General features: G+C 42.2%; 1 protein-coding gene across 8 annotated transcripts in view; it reads right to left on the reverse strand.

The window, feature by feature from the left end:
- Positions 1 to 20,854, reverse strand: part of KDM6A (lysine demethylase 6A) — a 306,138-nt gene that overhangs the window by 72,942 nt on the left and 212,342 nt on the right. For all 8 annotated transcript variants that reach the window (XM_034753936.1, XM_034753925.1, XM_034753963.1 and 5 more), the window contains 2 exons: positions 16,905 to 16,998; positions 791 to 917 (listed from right to left, as the gene is read on the reverse strand). In XM_034753936.1, coding sequence (XP_034609827.1) covers positions 791 to 917; positions 16,905 to 16,998 — 221 coding nt within the window. The remainder of the gene's footprint in view (positions 1 to 790; positions 918 to 16,904; positions 16,999 to 20,854) is intronic.

The following is a 20,854-nucleotide window of genomic DNA, read 5'->3' on the forward strand; positions in this document are numbered from 1 at the left end:
GAAGGGGCATAAAATGCACAGTATTTACCATGGAGAACAACAACAAAAAATAACATACAAGACAAAAAAATAACTTACAAGACCCCCCCCCCCCCAAAAAAAGGAAGCTTACAAGGCCAAGAGTTAATTATTATTAAAGTATGGACCACTTATCTTGGAAGTCAAAATGGCTACATCGGACCTATTCCAGTCTAAAGTTTATATATAATATCGTTTGTTTTTCTATAATATATACAGTACAGAAAAAACTTTAAAGATTTTTGTACAACAGTACATGTATGTGGAAAGGGAGAACAACATTAAAGACAGAAAAGTGAGAGAATGTGGAAGTATGCAAAGAAAAATGCAAGTATTTTTGCAGGCAATTTAGACAGAGGAGAATAGATGACAACATCTGAGGCATTTGCATTCAAGGCATAAAAGGAATCATGTACACTTTCGCACACATGTACAGAATATTTTCTGCCTGCTTATGTAATTATGTACTAAATTTCTAATGAAAACATTTATTGCACAGGCACTTTCACTTAAATATCTTTCCAAGATAGCATATTTTCCCTCAAAATAACAAAGCTGGACTTGAGCAGTTTCATAATTTTTTCCATTTGTTCAAGTTAAGGATATGTGATGTTATTTATTTTAAAGGAAAATTACTCCCAAACTGACATTTTCATGATAGCTCTCACACTGTTGAGAATATTTTCAATTCAACCACAGCCTCTCAAAACAAGCTTTATTAAAAAACATGACACAGCCTTAAATACAGTTGCTATACCACCAGTTCTCTCACCTTCCAAGGAAATACCAGGACTGGCCAGAGTTAGGATCTGCCTCGAGGGACTTCTGAAGATACTGAATAGCATAGCTTTCCTTGGTTGCTTTGTCTCCTAGCTGATCCACGGTGTGATGCATCCAGCCTACAAAAGAAGTTACAAGTCACAAAAGCCAAATTCTCAAAAGTGCTACTTAACATATTGGAGTAGAGAAGTAGTGATAATATTTACCATCCCCCCCCCCCCTTTTTAAACAAAAAATCTATTACATACTACTGTGAGGGACATCTACTCCACACTGGTAGTGGAAGGGTTAATGTGGGGATGAGAGTCCAATTAACACACCTGGTTGTATCTGCATCCTGGGCCAGATCCAATTAAGGATGAATCCCAGCTGTGGGAGGAGCTGGGTAATTTATGAAGGGAGGAAGCCCAGATGAGAAGGAAGCTGCAGGGAGAGGGGAAGACCTCTACAATCCCTTTCTGGTTGCTAGAGAGTGAAGGGCTTAGAGAGGCATATTCTTCACAACTCAGAGATAGATGTAGGTTTCATTTTTAGAAGGTACACACTATACATTTTTTAAAGTGATATTCCTTTCATCGTCTTCAACGCAGCTTCCTCCTGAGAAGGAAAACTTCTCATGATGTTGTTTCATTCGGAAAGCCCAGCCTTGCATTTCTTTGTTGCACTGTTTGCATTTTGCATGCATGGAAGTCTTACCCACAGGTAGAGGAACTTCATTAAAATATTCCCAAATGGGGTCTCTTTTATGGCCTGCTGCCATTATAGGTTTTCCCGTCTAGTGAGAGAATGGTATGGTAGATCTCTAATCAATGAAGGCTACACTCAGAAAAGACTTCTGGAATATGCTGCTCACAGTGTTTCACTTTTGTTTCTACTGCCTGTCCCTTCCGTCTCACATTTATCTCCAGACTTCTTTTCCTTGTCCAGATCTATTCTGTCCCCAACCATCTTCTATTCATTGAACTTTCTGAAACTTTGTACTTTTAGAGAGAGTTAAGGGATTGACTCGGTATGCACAAATTTGCTGATGGACAATAGGATTGAGGTCTGTTATTTCTCACCTCTATATATTATTTATTGATTTATTTTAAAACATTTTTGCTGTTAACCAGCATCTCTGGAGACACAAATCCACAGTTTGAGACCTGTAAAACTAAGCATCTCTAATGGTATCTTCTAGACTGAGCACTGAGTCCCATTGGATAGATAGAAAGAATAACCTAAATAATCTATACAGAAGCCTCTGGAACTCCGTAAGATTGGGTCCCTAATCCATGAACTATTGGAACTCATTTACAAAACTTTTCTGAAAGATTACATGAATATATTGTCTCATACTATAGAATTAGAATTTATAATCCCTATTCCATTATGAGATATCTTTGAGCTATAATGTATCTTAATTAAAACTCTCTTTAGATAAAATGCTTTTTGAGGAAAAGAACTTCAAAAAAATCCGATTTAAATAAAAAAATCTGATTAAAAACAAAAACAAACAAACCATTTTTATCCACCCTGAAGCACCTTCATTCTTTCTCTCATGCTGCCCCTCACACATGGGAGGAGCTCCCTATAAAATTTGCACAACTACTTTGTTGTATTTCTTCAAACTCTCCTTTGCTGTAATGCCTACAAAAAGCATGACAACTGCTAGGTAGCTAGTGTGTTGAGACCACCTCATATCATGTTCAGACTGGAAATAAGGCATACATTTTTAACAGGGACAGTAATTTACCATGAGAACAATTCTCCATTACTGTCCATTTTCAAATCAAGATTGGATTTTTTCTAAAAGACATGCTCTAGGAATTATTTAGGGGAAATTATATGCAAGGTCAGACTGGCTCAGTAGTTCTCAAATTGCAGCCCAATCAGCACACAGCTGCGGCCCATGTGACATCCTCAGGGCCAGACAGATGTATATATATTGTGTGGATGTGGCCCACGTAACACAGAGAGCTGCATATGCAGCTCACAGTAGTAAACAGGTTGAGAACTACTGGACTAGACTAGATCACAATCAGACCTTTCGGCCTTAGAATCTATTAATGTTAACCAGTATTTTCTTCCTGTTTCCTTGTGCTCCCTCACTTGTCTGGGTTTTTTTTTTTTTTTGGTCTAATGCTTAGATTGTAAATTCTGTGGGGGAGGGGCCATCTTTTTGTTATGTGTTTTTACAGTGCCCAGCACAATGGGGTTCTGACCCTCAGGCACTATCACAAAACATAATAATACATATAATAGACAGATCCGTTTACATAAAGTATTTTATTTACACACCCCCACAAACCCCACTCTTATATCTGTTAAGTGTTAGACAGGTTCTGCATAAAAACCTATAGTGAGAAAACATTAAAAGTTGTAAAGGGAAGTGCTCAAAAGTCAGGAAATGAGACTCACATGCACACCCATAACAATAAAATCTAATTACATAAATACACTTTCCCCTCCACATGCTAGACAAAGTAAAGCAAAGCTGAGTAATCAACTGGGCAGTATCCATAATATTCCTACCTCTTTCACTGCAGAAAATATGAGGTATAGTGATTTTCACTAACTATTCTTATTAAATGTTTTTAATTGAGTTTCTGAGTCTTAGATTGTGTTGAGGTAAAAGTCAGTATAGTATCTTCTAGAATGGAAGGTAAACTTCCAACCTCTTATAAGAGACAGGAAAAAAAAGCTACTTATCCTTGAGACAACCCACAAAAAGTTCCTCCCAGACATTATCTGTAGTCAGTAGAAGCACTGGGAATGCCTTGGGGACCATAAGGTGTGTTGAAAATAAGGAACAAGAGGTTACTGTGGGAAAAGGACCACCTTTAACCTGATGAAATACTACTGATGGCTCAGGCAGTGGTGCTATAAGGACGACTCTGGAATGTCTGGCCACTAGGAAGCATTCATGGACAGAGGACTGTTCTCTTGGGATGGACTTCACCTGAGTAGGGAGGGAAATAGACTTCTAGGATGGAGGCTGGCACAACTGATTAAGAGAACTTTAAACTAGGAATTTAGGGGAGATGGTTGGGAGATGTCCAGGTAAACTCCATACTGGATTTTAACATTGAGAAGGAAGAAAATGAAGTAAGAAAGGATACAGCCGTGGGTAGGAGAATGGACATAAGAAGGAAGGGTAGTGTAGATACCAGTCTAATAGGTGATACTGGTGGTAGAATGTCTGTGCCTAATCGGGTAAAGAATGCGAGAGAAGTAAAACAGCAAAAATTAAGATGTTTGTACACTAATGCGAGGAGCCTAGGTAACAAAATGGAGGAACTAGAGCTATTGGTGCAGGAAGTGAAACCAGATATTATAGGGATAACAGAAACATGGTGGAATAGTAGTCATAACTGGAGTACAGTTGTTTAGGAAAGATAGAAATAAAGGCAAAGGTGGTGGAGTAGCATTGTATATCAGTGATGAGGTAGACTGTAAAGAAATAAGAAGTGATGGAACGGATAAGAGAGTCTGTCTGGGCAAAAATCACATTGGGGAAGAAAGCTACTAGAGCCTCCCTTGTGATAGTGCTTGGGGTGTGCTATAGCCCGCCGCGATCCGATATGGATAGAGACCTCTTTAATGTTTTTAATGAAGTAAATACTAATGGGAATTGTGTGATCATGGGAGACTTTAACTTCCCAGATATAGACTGGAGGACAAGTGCTAGTAGTAATAAAAGGGTTCAGATTTTCCTGGATGCGATAGCTGATGGATTTCTTCACCAAGTAGTTGCTGAACCAACAAGAGGGGATGCCATTTTAGATTTGGTTTTGGTGAATAGTGAGGACCTCATAGAAGAAATGGTTGTAGGGGACAACCTTGGTTCAAGCAATCATGAGCTAATTCAGTTTAAACTAAATGGAAGGATGAACAAAAATAGATCTGTGACTAGGGCTTTTGATTTCAAAAGGGCTAACTTTAAAAAATTAAGGAAATTAGTTAGGGAAGTGGATTGGACTGAAGAACTTGTGGATCTAAAGGCAGAAGAGGCCTGGATTTACTTCGAGTCAAGGTTGCAGAAACTATCAGAAGCCTGCATCCCAAGAAAGGGGAAAAAATTCATAGACAGGAGTTGTAGAACAAGCTGGATGAGAAAGCATCTCAGAGATGTGATTAAGAAAAAGCAGAAAGCCTACAAGGAGTGGAAGATGGGAGGGATCAGCAAGGAAAGCTACCTTATTGAGGTCAGAACATGTAGGGATAAAGTGAGAAAGGCCAAAAGCCATGTAGAGTTGGACCTTGCAAAGGGAATTAAAACCAATAGTAAAAGGTTCTATAGCCATACAAATAAGAAGAAAACAAAGAAGAAGTGGGTCTGCTAAACACTGATGATAGAGTGGAGGTTAAGGATAATGTAGGCATGGCCCAATAGCTAAACAAATACTTTGCCTCAGTCTTTAATGAGGAGCTTAGGGATAATGGTAGGATGACAAATGGCAATGAGGATATGGAGGTAGATATTACCACATCTGAGGTAGAAGCCAAACTCGAACAGCTTAATGGGACTAAATCCGGGGGCCCAGATAACCTTCAACCAAGAATATTAAAGGAATTGGCACATGAAATTGCAAGCCCATTAGCAAGAATTTTTAATGAATTTGTAAACTCAAGGGTTGTACTGTGTGACTGGAGAACTGCTAACATAGTTCCTATTTTTAAGAAAGGGGAAAAAAGTGATGCGGTTAACTACAGGCCTGTTAATTTGACATTTGTAGTATATAAGGTCTTAGAAAATTTTTTGAAGGAGAATGTAGTTAAGGACATTGAGGTCAATGGTAATTGAGACAAAATACAACATGGTTTTACAAAAGGTAGATCCTGCCAAACCAACCTGATCTCCTTCTTTGAGAAGGTAACAGATGTTTTTAGACAAAGGAAACGCGGTGGATCTAATTTACCTCGATTTCAGTAAGGCATTTGATACGGTTCCACATGGGGAATTATTAGCTAAACTGGAAAAGATGGGGATCAATATGAAAATTGAAAGGTGGATAAGGAACTGGCTAAAGGGGAGACTACAATGGGTCATACTGAAAGATGAACTGTCAGGCTGGAAGGAGGTTACTTGTGGAGTTCCTCAGGGATCAATTTTGGGACCAATCTTATTTAATCCTTTTATTACTGACTTTGGCACAAAAAGTGGGAATGTGCTAGTAAAGTTTGCGGATGACACGAAGCTGGGAGGTATTGCCAATACAAAGAGGGACCAGAATATCCTACAGGAAGATCTGGATGACCTTGTAAACTGGAGTAATAATAACAGGATGAAATTTAATAGTGAAAAGTGCAAGGTCATGCATTTAGGGATTAATAACAAGAATTTTTTGTGAGAAATTGGGGACGCATCACTTGGAAGTAACAGAGGAGAAGGACCTCGGAGGATTGGTTGATCACAGGATGACTATGAGCCGCCAATGTGATATGGCTGTGAAAAAAGCTAATGCAGTCTTGGGATGCATCAGGCGAGGTATTTCCAGTAGAGATAAGGAGGTGTTAGTGCCGTTATACAAGGCACTGGTGAGACTTCATCTGGAATATTGTGTGCAGTTCTGGTCTCCCATGTTTAAGAAGGATGAATTCAAACTGGAACAGGTACAGAGAAGGACTACTAGGATGATCCCAGGAACGGAAAAGCTGTCTTATGAAAGGAGACTCAAAGAGCGTGGCTTGTTTAGCCTAACCAAAAGAAGGCTGAGGGGAGACGGATATATTTACAGAGAACAATCATGAGGGATAAATACCAGGGAGGAAGAGGAATTATTTAAGCTCAGTACCGATGTGGAGACAAGAACAAATGGATATAAACTGGCCATCAGGAAGTTTAGACTTGAAATTAGACTATGTTTTCTAACCATTAGAGGAGTGAAGTTCTGGAATAGCCTTCCAAGGGGAGCAGTGGAGGCAAAAGACATATCCGGCTTCAAGACTAAGCTTGATAAGTTTATGGAAGGGATAGTATGATGGGATAGCCTAATTTTGGCAATTAATTGATCTTTGACTATTAGCGGTAAATATGCCCAATGGCCTGTGATGGGACACTAGAGAGGGTGGGATCTAGTTACTACAGAGAATTTTTTCCTGGGTGTCTGGCTAGAGAGTCTTGCCCACATGCTCAGGGTTTAACTGATCGCCATATTTGGGGTTGGGAAGGAATTTTCCTCCAGGGCAGATTGGCAGAGGCCCTGGGGATTTTTCACCTTCTTCTGCAGCATGGGGCATGGGTCACTTCTGGAGGATTCTCTGCAGTTTGAAGTCTTTAAACCACAAGTTGAGGACTTCAACAGCTCAGACATAGGTCAGGGGTTTGTTACAGGAGTGGGTGGGTGAGATTCTGTGGCCTGTGTTGTACAGGAGGTCAGACTAGAAGATCATAATGGTCCCTTCTGACCTTAAAGTCTATGAGTCTAAAAGGGAATCAATCCTAAAAGCCTGGAGATCATTCATTCTCCAGATAGCCACTAGAAAAAAAAAAAAAATCAGAAATACGATACAAGCAATGTTCTTCTGTGGGCTCCAACAATCACATTAGAAATTAGATCCAAATCCATGCAGATTTACAAATTTGTGGAAAATATGAATTAGTCTTTTGAAAGAGTTATTTATTTACATTAGGACAATCAAACAAAATATATCTGAATAGGTGTATGATGTGGAGAAAGGTGACAAGTACACTGACCAATGACAAGCCTGAGTGAAATAAAGGAGATAGCCTCTAGGATAATGGGAATGAAACTGCAAAAAAATGCACTAAATTTCCTCAATCCCAGAGATCATCTTGCTAAAGGGAAGCTTTTTTCTTTCTTGTTGAAAGTTTGCATCACCATAGGAAAACATGCTGTACCCTTAGTGGAACATACCGGTGACCACAAGAAGGGAAGTTCCTATGATATTTCCAGGAGTTCTGGATACCAGAACTTGCAAGCCACATTGGAGCAAATAAGACGGGGTTGTTTCCTATTTTACCTTCTTGATAACATGCGGGAGGAGTCGGGAAAAAAATCAGCATCAACACCTATCCCACAGATTGGCACAGATCACAGAGGCTGGGCCTCTTTTCTGCCCATAAGTACAATAAGGTAAAGTATTGGAATAAGGAAAAAAATGGAAGAAACCCTTCCTTTTGTATTGTTGGAGAAACTATTCTATTGACCTCAACTGAACATGGATAACAACTTCCTGACATAACAGATTCTATGAGAGACATTTCTGAAGAGAATGGAGGAGAGGGTTGAAAAACTGTGATAGAAAATGCACATAGTTTGAATCAGATTTTTTTCCTGACTCCAATTGCAGTACCTGAGGGCAGATGTTGGTCCCTGGCAAAAACAAACCCCAAAAGATGGTAGTAAGTTTTGACTACAGTACCTAGCAAAGGCATGGACTATGCAACACAGTGAAAAGTAATAATGCACTAATCCCACAATCTAATTTTCAACAAATTAAAAGGTATCCCTTAAAATAGGGTTTGCTAACAATAATGGCTAAGTAAATAGAGAGGTTCTTAAATTCAAAGCATTCAGTGGCTGTTCTGGAACAACGGTCAAACTGTACCCTGTAAGAGATTTATGGTGTACCCACTCAGTCTAGCTGCACTGCTGTGCCTCTGTTTTCCTTGCTTCTTCATCAACTCAAACACAATGTTGAATTTCATCACAAATTCCCCCACTCCTGGGTTACATTACTGTTAAAACATGCATTCAGCCTTTCACCCTTTTAACTCTGCTTTTATCCGTTCCCCGAGGCTTCATAGTCCTTACTCGTCATTCCCCAGGGCTGCACAGTCACCCTTGTATCAGGGGCTCACAGTATTTCTCTACCAAGGTCTTACCCTAGTCTGGCTCTTGTTCCAGCTCATTTTATGAAAAGAGCTCCATCAATCCCACTCTGGGCAGCTATTCTCCTCCCATTTTCTGTAAAGAGACGTATACCAGCTTTTCCCCAATCCCTGGTGTTTTTCTCTGACTGATAAAAATAGAGACTGCTTTTTATTTCCTACCTTGCTCACGTGATCAGCCATATGACCTTGAGACTGTATCCCCATCATTCCTTCTGGACTGTACCTTCCAGAATTCGTGGCCTTAAAGGACTGAGGCCCTTGAACATGCACACTGGATTCCTACACTTAACAGACCAGTACCCGTTTGCCTTAAGAGGAAAAGTTCACAAACTCTAATGGTTATGGGTGGTCTAAAAGATTCAAAATGATTGAACCCAATCCTCTTACCTAAAGGATTACTAGATCTCAAACAAAACATTTCATTTTACAAATCAATGTCATTTTAGGTTAGGATTATTAAAAAGGATTATTTTTGTCTATACAAAGTAAAAATATATATGAAATGAAGAATGACGGCGCAATGGAAGAAACTAACTCATGGTGTTTGTGTTATACCTCATAGCCTGGGTACGATGGCTATGAAATATTTGATGTGCACACATGCATATATCTGCCAGAATACAAAAGTCCCCCTCCCAAACTAAAGTCCTTTCCTCTCCCAGTTAAACATGTATCTGAGGCTTGGACATCATCTAAATTTGCACCTTGCTCAAGAGGCGTTTCCTAGCTGAGAAAAGAAGCCTTTTTGCTGCTAGAACTGTCTTCTGCAGGAGTGAAAGATTCAACATAAAGACACAAATGTTCATAAAAACATGTTCTTCATTTTTTTTGCCAGCAGCATACAATAAGCTCTCTTTTTACACCATTCTGGCAGAGATAATATTTACCTTTATTTTTCTTTAGTGCCAAATTATTTTTACACCTGGGTCATACTCTATCTGAGGAAGAATTGATTTATTATAGTCTACTAAAGTTCATGTTTGTGATAAGCACCATGGATCTGATGGAGTACATCTCACTGGCAGTCAGGAACATAAACTGTGTACCATTTTACTTGAGTGTTTTGGTTCAGGCAGTTCTGTCCTTTTGCCCACAAAGAAGTTACCACTTTATCACAATGTGGTGGCCTATCCTGACTGAGTAGATTCACTCAACATAATTTTTAGGGAACAAGTGACTCACAAATAATCATCACTCAGAGACTGAGTCTTTATGGAGAACGAACTACACTTTCACTACTTATAAGTTAGCATACTGTATAAAAGCACTGTTGAAAAAGCACTGTTTAAATGTTTGTGGAAATCTGTATTGCCATTGTGTGTCTATGTTTTGTGGATGAAGAATATCTACTATTTTCCAAATACTAAATATACTTTTGAAAATTTTAATGGAAAAAAACTGAAATGGAGAGACCACTGCATTGACTGCAAAAAAGAGAAGGTCACTCACCTTGCAGTAACTGAGGTTCTTCGAGATGTATGTCCCTGTGGGTGCTCCACTCCAGGTGACGGTGCATCCCGGCGCTGTTGATCGGAGATCTTTGGTAGCAGTGTCTGGTCAGGACACACGTGCTCAGCTGCTGTCTCGCAGCATCGTTAGGGTCTGCCTGAGCACATGTGTCCCGCACCCCCCTCAGTTCTTTCTCTATCATAGAGATGTCTGGATTACTACTCTAAGTAGAGGGGAGGAGGGTGGGTAATGGCACACACACAGGGACACACATCTCAAAGAACCCCAGTTACTGCAAAGTGAGTAACCTTCTCCTTCTTCGAGTGCTGTCCCTGTGGGTGCTCCACTCCAGGTGAATGTGAAGCAGTACCCACTAGGGCTGGTTGGACTTTGGAGTTGCAGCAATGACGACTGTAGACAGTACTGCGTGGCCTACTATGGTGTCTGCCGTGGTATCCTGCGTGATAGCATAATGTCTGGTAAATGTGTGTTCAGATGTCCACATGGCCGCCTTACAGATATCAGGAATAGGTACGCTATGGAGGAAGCTAACGGATGTTGACATAGCTCGAGTAGAATGAGTTCTGATGCCTTCGGGTGATTGGGCATGCTGAATGCGGTAACAGGATCTGATGTAGTCCGAGATCCACTTGGAAAAGCGTTGCTTAGAGATAGCCGCACCCTTCGATCTCTCGTTAGTGGAGATAAATCGCTGCGGGGACTTACAAAATGGTTTAGTCCTGTCTAGATAAAAGGCGATTGCTCGTCTGACGTCGAGGGTATGTACTGCTGATTCATGCGGAGTCTCATGAAGTTTGGGATAGAATACAGGTAAATATATTGGTTGGTTGGTTAAGGTGGAACGCGGACACCACCTTAGGGAGAAATTTAGGGTGGGGTCGCAGGGTAACTATCTTTAGAAAAGGTTGTGTAGGGAAGGTAGGCCATCAGAGTGCTTCTTTCCCCTACTCTCCTTGCTGATGTAATAGCAACCAAGAAAGCTACCTTCATAGGACACGTGGAGAAGAGATGAGGTAGCTAAGAGCTGGAAGGGAGGTTTCATAAGACCGTGAAGAACTAGGTTGAGATTCCAGGCAGCTGCTGATAGATAAATCTTAGAGATTTGGCAGGCCCGTGAGAAAGCGTTTTATGGCGGGGTGGGCAAAGAGTGAATATCCGTCCAGCAAATCATGGAAGGTGGTGAGGGCTGCGAGGTGCACTCTGATGGAGCTGAGTGAGAGCCCATCCTGTTTTAGTTTCAAAAGGTAGTCTAGGACGTTAGGGAGAGTCACGCTATGGGGTGTCAAGTGTTTATGGGAGCCCACACAGAGAAGCATTTCCACTTCTGCAGGTAAATCTTATGAGTGGAGTCTTTTCTACTATGCAGGACTTGCTCAGAACAGGCTAGTTCGTGGGTCTGGAACCATGAAGGAACCATGCCGTCAGGTGGAGTTTCTGGAGCTGCGGGTGAAGAAACTGGCCATTGTCCTGAGAAAACAGATCTGGTCTGTTGGGGAGAGTCCGTGGAGGATGCATGGACATGCGGAGCAAGTAAGGATACCAAGTCTGTCTCAGCCAAGCTGGGGCAATAAGTATGACCCGGGCCTTGTCGTCTCTGATCTTGAGTAGAACCCAGTATATCAGAGGGATCGGTGGGAAGGCGTACATGAGAGAGTTGTTCCATGGGATGAGGAACGCGTCTCCTAGGGATGCAGTCCCTAATCCCACTCTGGAACAAAATAGGTGGCATTTGTGATTCTGGGTTGTGGCAAAGAGGTCTATCGACGGGGTGCCCCAGTGGGAGAAAAGCTGTTGTAGTATCGTGGGATGTAATTCCCATTCGTGTTCTTTGGAGACGTGTCTGTTGAGTGTGTGGGTAGTAGTGCTGTGACATCTGGGTAGGTATGAAGCGGTAATTTCTATGTGGTATTGTATGCACCAATTCCATAACTGGATGGCCTCTATGCATAGGGAGTGAGATTGTGCTCCCCCCATCTGTTGATGTAAAACATACATGCTATATTGTCCGTTAGGACCCAGACAGATATGTTCTTTATGAGGGGGAGAAAGTGAAGGCATGCTTGTCTCACTGCTGTGAGCTCTAGGAGATTTATGTGCAGACGCGTCTCTGGCAGGGACCAGAGGCCCTGTGCCGTGTGTCCCCCCGAGGGGCGCTCCCCAACCGATCAGGGAAGCGTCTGTGGTGAGTATGGGTGCCGGGGAGTGTTGCTGGAGGGGAACGCCCATGCAGAGGTTCTCTGGTCTTGTCCACCATTATAGGGAAGCTAGTATGTTCGCTGGAGGAGTTAGCATCATGCAGAAGCTATGTCTGCTGAGTTTGTAGCTGGAGTTGAGCCAACCCTAAAGACATCTCATGTGCAGCCTGGCGTACTTGACCACGAAGGTGGTGGCTGCCATGTGACCAAGGAGCTGTAGGCAAATTCTTGCCTGTGTCCTGGGACGAATGGAGAGCGTGTGTATGACATGTGTAATAGCGAGGAATCTGTTCTGTGGGAGTGATGCTCTGGTTCGGATTGAGTCCAGGTGAGCTCAGATGAATTTGATCCGCTGTATAGGTGTCAGGGTGGATTTTTGGAAGTTTATTTGCAGACTTAAGCTGTGGAAAAGGGAGCAATGGGTAGGTCGTAATGTCTCGTCGTATGAGTTGCCTTCGATGAGGCAATCGTCTAGGTAGAGGAAAAGTATGATCCCGTGTCTGCGGAGGCGGGCCACGACTATGGCTAGGGTCTTGGAGAATACTTTCAATGCTGTGGAGAGTCCGAAAGGGAGTACCCTGTATTGAAAATGGTTGTGTCCGAGTGTGAATCACAGGAAGTGGGCTGGATGGATGGATAGATATGTGAAAATAGGTATCCTGTAGGTTGAGGGCTGTGAACCAATCCCCTTGTTCCAGTACGGGTATTGTTGTGCCTGGTGTGATCATCTTGAATTTCTGTACATGTACGAATTTGTTCAGTCAGCGTAGGTCTAGTATAGGCCTCCATCCCCGGCTCTTCTTTTGGGTCAAAAAGTAGTGGGAGTAGAACCCTTTTCCTCAATGTTGTGTCGGCACAGGTTCCACTGCACCTAGCTGTAGATGAGCCACTTCTACGCGAAGTAGGTGCTCATGAGAGGGGTCCCTGAAGAGGGTCAGGGATGGGGGGAGGGTAGGATATAAAAGGGATTGAGTAACTGGACTGAACTATTTCCAGGACCCAAGGGGCCTGTGTGTTCTGCTGCCAAATATGGTGGAAAACCTGGAGGTGGTGGCCAAATGGGCAAATAGGTGGTGGAATCAAGAGGTGGTCGTGCAGACCCTCGACCAACACTTCAAAATTGTTGTTTGTTTCCCAATGGATGGGAGGTAGCTGGTTGCGCTTGGTTTTGTCTGCGCCTAGGTGGTCTAGCGCGATTCCTGGCTATATCGTATGGTCTGGGCTGGGGCTGGTTATATTGTTGTGTGTGGGGCCTCTGATACGGTTGATACCATTGTCTCCTGGGAAGGGATGGGTAAATTCCCAGGGTGCGCAGGGTCGCTCTAGAATCTTTCATAGTGTGAAGGACTTCGTCAGTTTTTTTGGGAAAAAAAAAGCTTATCTTTATCAAAGGGGAGGTCCTCCACTTTGGTCTGCAGGTCTTTGGGGAAACTGGATGCAGACAGCCAGGAAGATCTGCACATAACCACCGCAGTGGCGGTAGTGTGGGCTGCTGTGTCTGCCATGTCTAGAGATGCTTGTAGGGCCATTCTGGAGACCAATTGGCCCTGGACAAGGACTGAAAGTCTGCTCTCCTGTCCTCTGGGATATGGGAGGTAAAATCAAAGAGTTTATTGTAATTGTCCAAGTCGTAGCTTGCAAGTAGGGCAGAATAGTTTGCAATTCTGAATTGCAGAGTGGAGGAGGAATAGACTTTGCGGCCCAAGAAGTCAAGGCGTTTGAGGTCCTTGTCTTGCAGGGTGGGCCGGTAGTGTGGCTGTTTTGTCCTGTGTGTCGCTGCATCCACTATAAGAGAATTCGGTTGTGGATGAGAAAATAGGAAGTCTACGTCCCTAGCAGGAACATAATATTTACGGTCAGCCTTTTTTGCAAGTTGGTGGGATAGAGGCTGGGGTCTGCCAAAGGGTGTCAGCTGGTTCTAGGAGTGCTTCATTTATGGGGCGTGTGATCTTTGAGGGCGCAGAGGGTTGGAGGATATTGAGGAGTCTGTGTTGTCTCGCCTGCACCTCCTCTAAAGGGAAGTCCTGGCTGAGTGCCACCCTCTTGAAAAGTTCTTGGAATTGTTTAAAGTCGTCCACATTCTGTGGAGGTGGAGGCATGAGGGCTCCATCTGGAGCTGATGGAGAGTTAGGAGTTGGTGAATCAGGATATGGTCCATAGCCCACCTCTTCCGGGGGTGGGGGTGTCAGGTGCTCTAGAAGTAGACGGAGCTGGAGATAGAGGCGCAGAAGAAGCTTGTGGTCTGGTGGAAGAAGCATGAGGACGAGTAGCAGCAGGAGCTGTCCAAGGCATTGGGATAAGAGAAGTTAGGTGCCGCCCATGGTGGGGCGAAGTAGGGAAACTGAGCCTGGTGGTTGTGAGACGTGTCCTGAGGTGCAAAAGTTTCCGATGGAGGAGGCGGCAGGTGGGGAGAACTCCAGCGGCTGCTGCATATCAGGCAGTGAAGGTAGCCAGGTCAGGTGGGGAGAACAACTGATCAAAGAGTGAGTGCTGTGTGTCAAGGAGCAAAGAGTCAGGCTGAGGGGCACTGAGACGTCGTACTGACTTCAGAATTGCTGCTGCTGTTCCCTGGGCTGTGATCCTGCTGAGAGTGATCTGTGCTCAGAAGTGTGCACTGACTTTTGTTTTGCTTTCCCCAGTGCCCCGGGCCATTTGTAGGCACCCTGCGGGAGGTCCACTGCTGCTGCTGGAGTGGCAGGCAGGCTCAGTGCCGACTTTCTGGTTGGTACCGGGGCAGAACGTGATGTTGGCACCAGCTCTATTTTTGGTGCCATGGGGACCGGTGCCGAGACCTTCCCAGTACGGGAAGTCGGGTCCCTGCCTCTGCGGTCCGCGGGAGCCATGGCTGAGATGTTGGGACGGTTGGAGGCGCCTGCCTTTGGTGCTGTCAGCACTGAAGGTAAGGATCTCGCAGGAGACCCTTTTCCCTTTTGAAAGCCTCTGGATGGAGAGGATTGGGCTTCCTGCCTCTTCGCATGAGAGGGTGAAGCCACGCTCCCGATCGGTTCGGAGCTGGCCGGGGAGGATGCGGGAGAGGGTTTGCTATTGTCCTTCTCCATAAGCGGCTGTAGGGATTTCTCCATCATGAGCATTTTCAGCCACAGGTCCCTGTCACGACAAGCCCGGTTTTTGAGGCTGGTACAATGGATAAACTTGGCAGGGACGTGTGTCTCGCCGAGGCACTTCACACAGCGTGAGTGTCCATCGGACCGTGGTATAGAGTCTTGACAGGAAGCACATTTCTTAAATCCCAAAGACCTGGCATTATTGCACTAGGAATGCCAGGGGAGTGTTTAAATGGGAGATAAACTTGAGGAAAAAGGTTTTTTTTTGTTTTGTTTTGTTTTAAACTAAGTAAATATTCTAAAGGAAGGGAAATAACTGGGATGTTACTAACTAACTATTTCTATCTCTTTGTACTTGTTGCCTTCAGAGACCAGGGAAGAGGATCAGAATTGCCCCGAGTCCCGTCTTCAGCCAAGGACAGTTGAGAAGGAACTAAGGGGGGGTGCGGGACGCGCGCGCTCAGGCAGACTCTATGAGACAGCAGCTGAGCACGTGTGTCCTGACCAGGCACTGCTACTGAAGATCTCCGATCAACGGTGCCGGGATGCACCGTCACCTGGAGTGGAGAACCCACAGGGACAGCACTCAAAGAAGAACCTGACCCACATTTGAATACCTTCTCTTACTCCGCTTATGGGTTTCAAAAGTATGGACTAGTGATTATTTCCTGAAATCAACCTGATCTGTAGCTGCTGTGGTGTCTCTACCATTCATGCTCTTACATGGCAGATGTAAATTTCAGCAAGTTTTATTTATTTTTACTCCTATGCAGAAAATCAAAAGCTAAGCAAATTAAATCCAAGCAATACACAACCAATCTACATCACAAAAGGCAAGCATTATAGACAAATTCTTGATGAAGTCATCTGCCAATTATCAAAAAGGAAAGGAAGACTGAAGGAAGTAGACTAAAAAAATATTAAAAATATTAAATTAGATAAAAACATTACAGTAGTGAATGAAGAATTCTCTGTATTAAATAAAAAAAAGTGAATATACTTTGAAAATAGTTTTTATAAAGCCTATGTGATAAATGAAGACTGTTCAACCCATCCAGTAGAAAGCCTACACTAAAGAATATACCTGAACTTTCGAAAATAAGGAAAATGACTCCAGCTTTTAGGTTTCTTTTCACTCATTTATGCAGTTTCCATTATAAACCTTCCCTACAAATAAAACAAATATTTTGTGGCAACCGGTGCTTAACTACTCCTGTTTTTCACCAAAATTCTCCAATATACTGCACAATGTACTGTTAGTATAAATCACCATAATATCCAAGAATCCTACAAATTATGAAGTTTCCATTAAAGATCTGTCTCTCTCCTCCCTTCTACTAGTAGAGAGGTTATTTATGGTTATGTTATTTTCTCTGACTTGGGTAAAAACCCCATTTTTGACTCACTGGAAATAGAACCTTCAAAGCATCTTCTGAATGCACTAATTATTAATTGCAAAGACACATAGCAAAATAAAAACAACCAGAGAGGCAAATCCAAACACACACACAAATAAAAAAAATTGCTTTTACATACCTAATTGCTGTAAGACAGTTGCCTTTACTTGTACAGGAAGGTTTTCGGTCTGCAAAAGTTGTTCATAAGCTTCCTTTGCAGAGTGATACTTTCTCTGCGGGGGGAAGAAATGGATTATTCATAAAACTTATATCCTACCACCAATAGTAACTGTTACACAGCACTGATAGCACACAAATGCATTCCCAGAAAATCTACAGCAAAATTTCTTGTATACAGTGCAATGAAAGGTTTAATGATGGAGATACATAGTGCAGTGGAATAACCTGTCTGAAGATATAACAGTTGGTATAAAGTCAATACATAAAACAATATAATGAAGAGGAAAATTTTGCAAAAGAGTGGTTTAGCCAGGTTTCCTACATATGCATCATGCCATTCATATTCAAATCAATGGTCACAGCAATATCAAAATGGGTTTTCTTAAATTTGGCCCTACACTTCTATACTGTTTTAGTCAGGGTGTATACTGAGCTCATTGCTATAGTAACAGTGTGCTGTTAATAAACTTGTAAATTCCTCCCACAAACTACAAAACAGAAACGAACAGAAATGAAGACCCCGTTTACATTTAAAAATAAGATAGGCCTAGCTACTTTCGCCCAGGGCTGTGAAAAATACAGCACTCTGAGCACTGAAGTTATCTGAACCTAACCCCCTGTGAAGATGCAGCAAGGTCAACAGAAGAATTCTTTCGTCAACGTAGCTTTCGCCTCTTGCAGAGGTGGATTAACCACATCAGTGGAAAAACCCCTTCCACTGATGTAGAAAGCATCTGCACTATGGCGCTACACCTGCATCGCTGTAGTTGTGCTGCTGTAGTGCAGCCAGGCTCTAATGTTGGTGGCTGAGGCAGTCTGTAGATGATGCAAAAAGGTCAATGTTTTAAAATCTATTTTTCTATAACTTATGGCTGTAGGTAGCATTCAATATTTATTACCCAGTAGTAAGATGATTTCAGTCATACTGGGAGCTATGATTTTCAAATATACACAGCCACTAAAGGTACTGGAATATATTAGCAGCATTAGGATATTCCATCTCAGGGGTCGGCAACCTTTCAGAAGTGGTGTGCCGAGTCTTCATTTAAGATTTTGCGTGCCAGTAATACATTTTAATGTTTTTAGAAGGTCTCTTTCTATAAGTCTATAATATATAACTAAATATTGTTGTATGTAAAGTAAATAAGGTTTTTAAAATGTTTAAGATGCTTCATTTAAAATTAAATTAAAATGCAGAGCCCCCCCCCCGAACGGTGGCCAGGACCGGAGCAGTGTGAGTGCCACTGAAAATCAGCTCGCGTGCTGCCTTCGGCACGCATGCCATAGGTTGCCTACCCCTGTTCTATCTTATCATCCTCTATTTATACAAGATATGTTTGAATCATGAAAGTGTTCACTTTCTAATTCATATGTACTGTAGAAGCATGGACCCCCATCTGCAAACCTCTGAGTACTTGTGGCACTCTGTACCTCAAAGCAGCACCCTGGAACCCCCATATTCACCACTGTTATATAATTATGATATGTTTTGTACAAAGTATGCCTTGTGAGATATCATTTTAAAAGGTCTTGATCTGTTAAACATTAATATCTTGTTGGACTGTATGTGCTATCATTGTATGGGAAGTTATAAAGTTTTGCTGTGTGTGTGTTACTGAATTATGCTGGGAGGTTGGGAACACCCACAACCAGCCTGTTGGGTACAACAATGGAGCAGCCAGACACTGCTGATGGCCCATTAAAGGGAGTCCACACACTCAAGGACTATCCTAGGAACTGTATACAATGGAGGTGGCTTGACCCACATCATAGCAAAGACTCTTTCTAGCAAACTGGAAGAAGCTAGAAAAGAGGGAAGTGACATCACTACTTGTCCTCACTCCCTCCCACCCCCCACAACTCAACACCTGGAAACATGTCTGGAGGACAAAGTCTTCTGAACTGGGGAGGTGGTTCCAGGCTGAAGGAGAGTTCCAGCCTACACATCGAAGATCTGTAACCTGTTTGTACTATCTGCCTGATTCAAATATTGTTTGGTTTATAGAATTTAAGACGGTGCGCTTATTTTTGTTTTCTTTGGTAATCGTCTCTATTCATGATGCCTACCATTTACAATCCCTTAAAATCTATCTTTCTGTTAACAAATCTGTTCTATATTTTACCTAAAACAGTGCGTTTTGCTTGAAGTGCTAGGGAAACCTCTGCTCAGTGAACAAAAACTGGTGCATGTTCGCTACACAATGAGAGAGGGATGGACTGGGTAACAAACTTACACTGGTCAGGCTTCTGACCAGGGCAAGATGGTACACCTCTGGGATCCTAGGCTGGGGAGCTGGAGAGAATAGGCTGGAGCCTCTCTGTTGTTGGTTCATAAGTGGTTGGGAGAAGCATTCATGTAACTCAACTAGGTGTGTCCCTGCCTGGTGGATGTCTGTGTAAGTACAGTACCTGGAGAGGTTTGCAGCTTGTACAACATCACAGTGTGAGAGGGAGCCCAGGTTGGTAAGACAAGAGGGCTCAATGGTACCCCAGTTCCAGGTTGCATTCCAGGAAAACCCGTAACAGTAGTTTATAGGTTCAGGGCCCTGGTAATGAAAAGGGCTTCCAGACTGTGTACTCTTTCCTTCACTACTTAAATGGGCAGTGTTTCAAACAGCTGAATTTTATTTGACAGCATTAACCTGTGTCTGTTATCTTGACTATATATACTGTACATAATGTAATTATTTTTAATGGTCAATTTATTTTAAATGCCTTAATTCGTCAGTTACTCCTCCCTGATTTCAATCTGGGAGATACATGCTGGAGGTCTCATGTTACCACTAATACAACTTTTTTGGAATGTCTAAATATTAAAATTATTTCCTTACATAAAATGAATTACAGCTTAGCTAGCAATACTCAAAATTAGACCTCATTTCTGAAAAAGATCAATTTACCCCTGAACTAAAAGTTAGTGACTGTCTCGATGCAAATATTCACAATCTAGTTACATCGATTGTGTGCAAACAGAAGACAGTCCTGAGCAGTAAAATATATATTTATTTGGTGATTTAATTGGGACAATTTCATGAAGCTTAAAGCAATTATAAGCAAAATTGACTGGGAATTAAAATTTAAACAAAGCAAATATGAATGATTATTAGGAGTGGTTACCTTTATTAGATGACCAAAAGCCCAAATTCCACAATCACAAGACAGGGCTTTCTTGATTAAAATATCAGTCTGGTTAAGAAGGAAAGTGAAAGCAGCAATAATATATAACAAATAGAAAAAGGGGAAGTTGATAGCAATGACTAACTCAGAAGTCACAGAATGTAGGCAACTGATAAAGGAAGCTAGCTATCTGAAAAATCCATGTCCAGTACGGTTAAGGGCAATACGGTTAAGGGCATAAATTTTTAAAATTTATGATCGGGGCCAAAAGAAATCTTAGCAAAGGTATAGGTCTGTTAATAGGTAGGGATGGTAAAATTATCAATGATGCAGGAAAAGAAAGAAGAGTTCAATAAATATATCTGTTCTATATTTGGAAAGAAACTGGATGATATCACTCAAAGGTGTGAGTATGAAATACTTTCTATTCCAATAGCAAACAGCAACTACTGAAGTTAACATTTTAAAATCTGCAAGACTAGATACAACTTGCACCCAAGAGTTCTGAGAGAACTGGCTGAAGGCGTTCTGTGACTCATTGATATTTAATAAATCTTGGATTACTGGGGAAGATACAGAGTGCTAGAAATAAGCTAATATGCCAGTATGTGAAAAGGTTAAACAGGGAGACCAATGCATTAGTGAGAATATTACTGGAATACTGTGACCTAATGCCCATATTTAAAAAGGATCTTGACAAATTGGAAAGGCTTCAGAAATAGCTAAAAGAATGATTCAAGGTCTGGAAACACACCATTACAGTAAGAGACTAAAGAAACTCATCTATTTATC

The sequence above is a fragment of the Trachemys scripta genome, chromosome 1 (assembly GCF_013100865.1).
Source record: "Trachemys scripta elegans isolate TJP31775 chromosome 1, CAS_Tse_1.0, whole genome shotgun sequence".
NCBI classification, from domain to species: Eukaryota; Metazoa; Chordata; order Testudines; family Emydidae; genus Trachemys; species Trachemys scripta.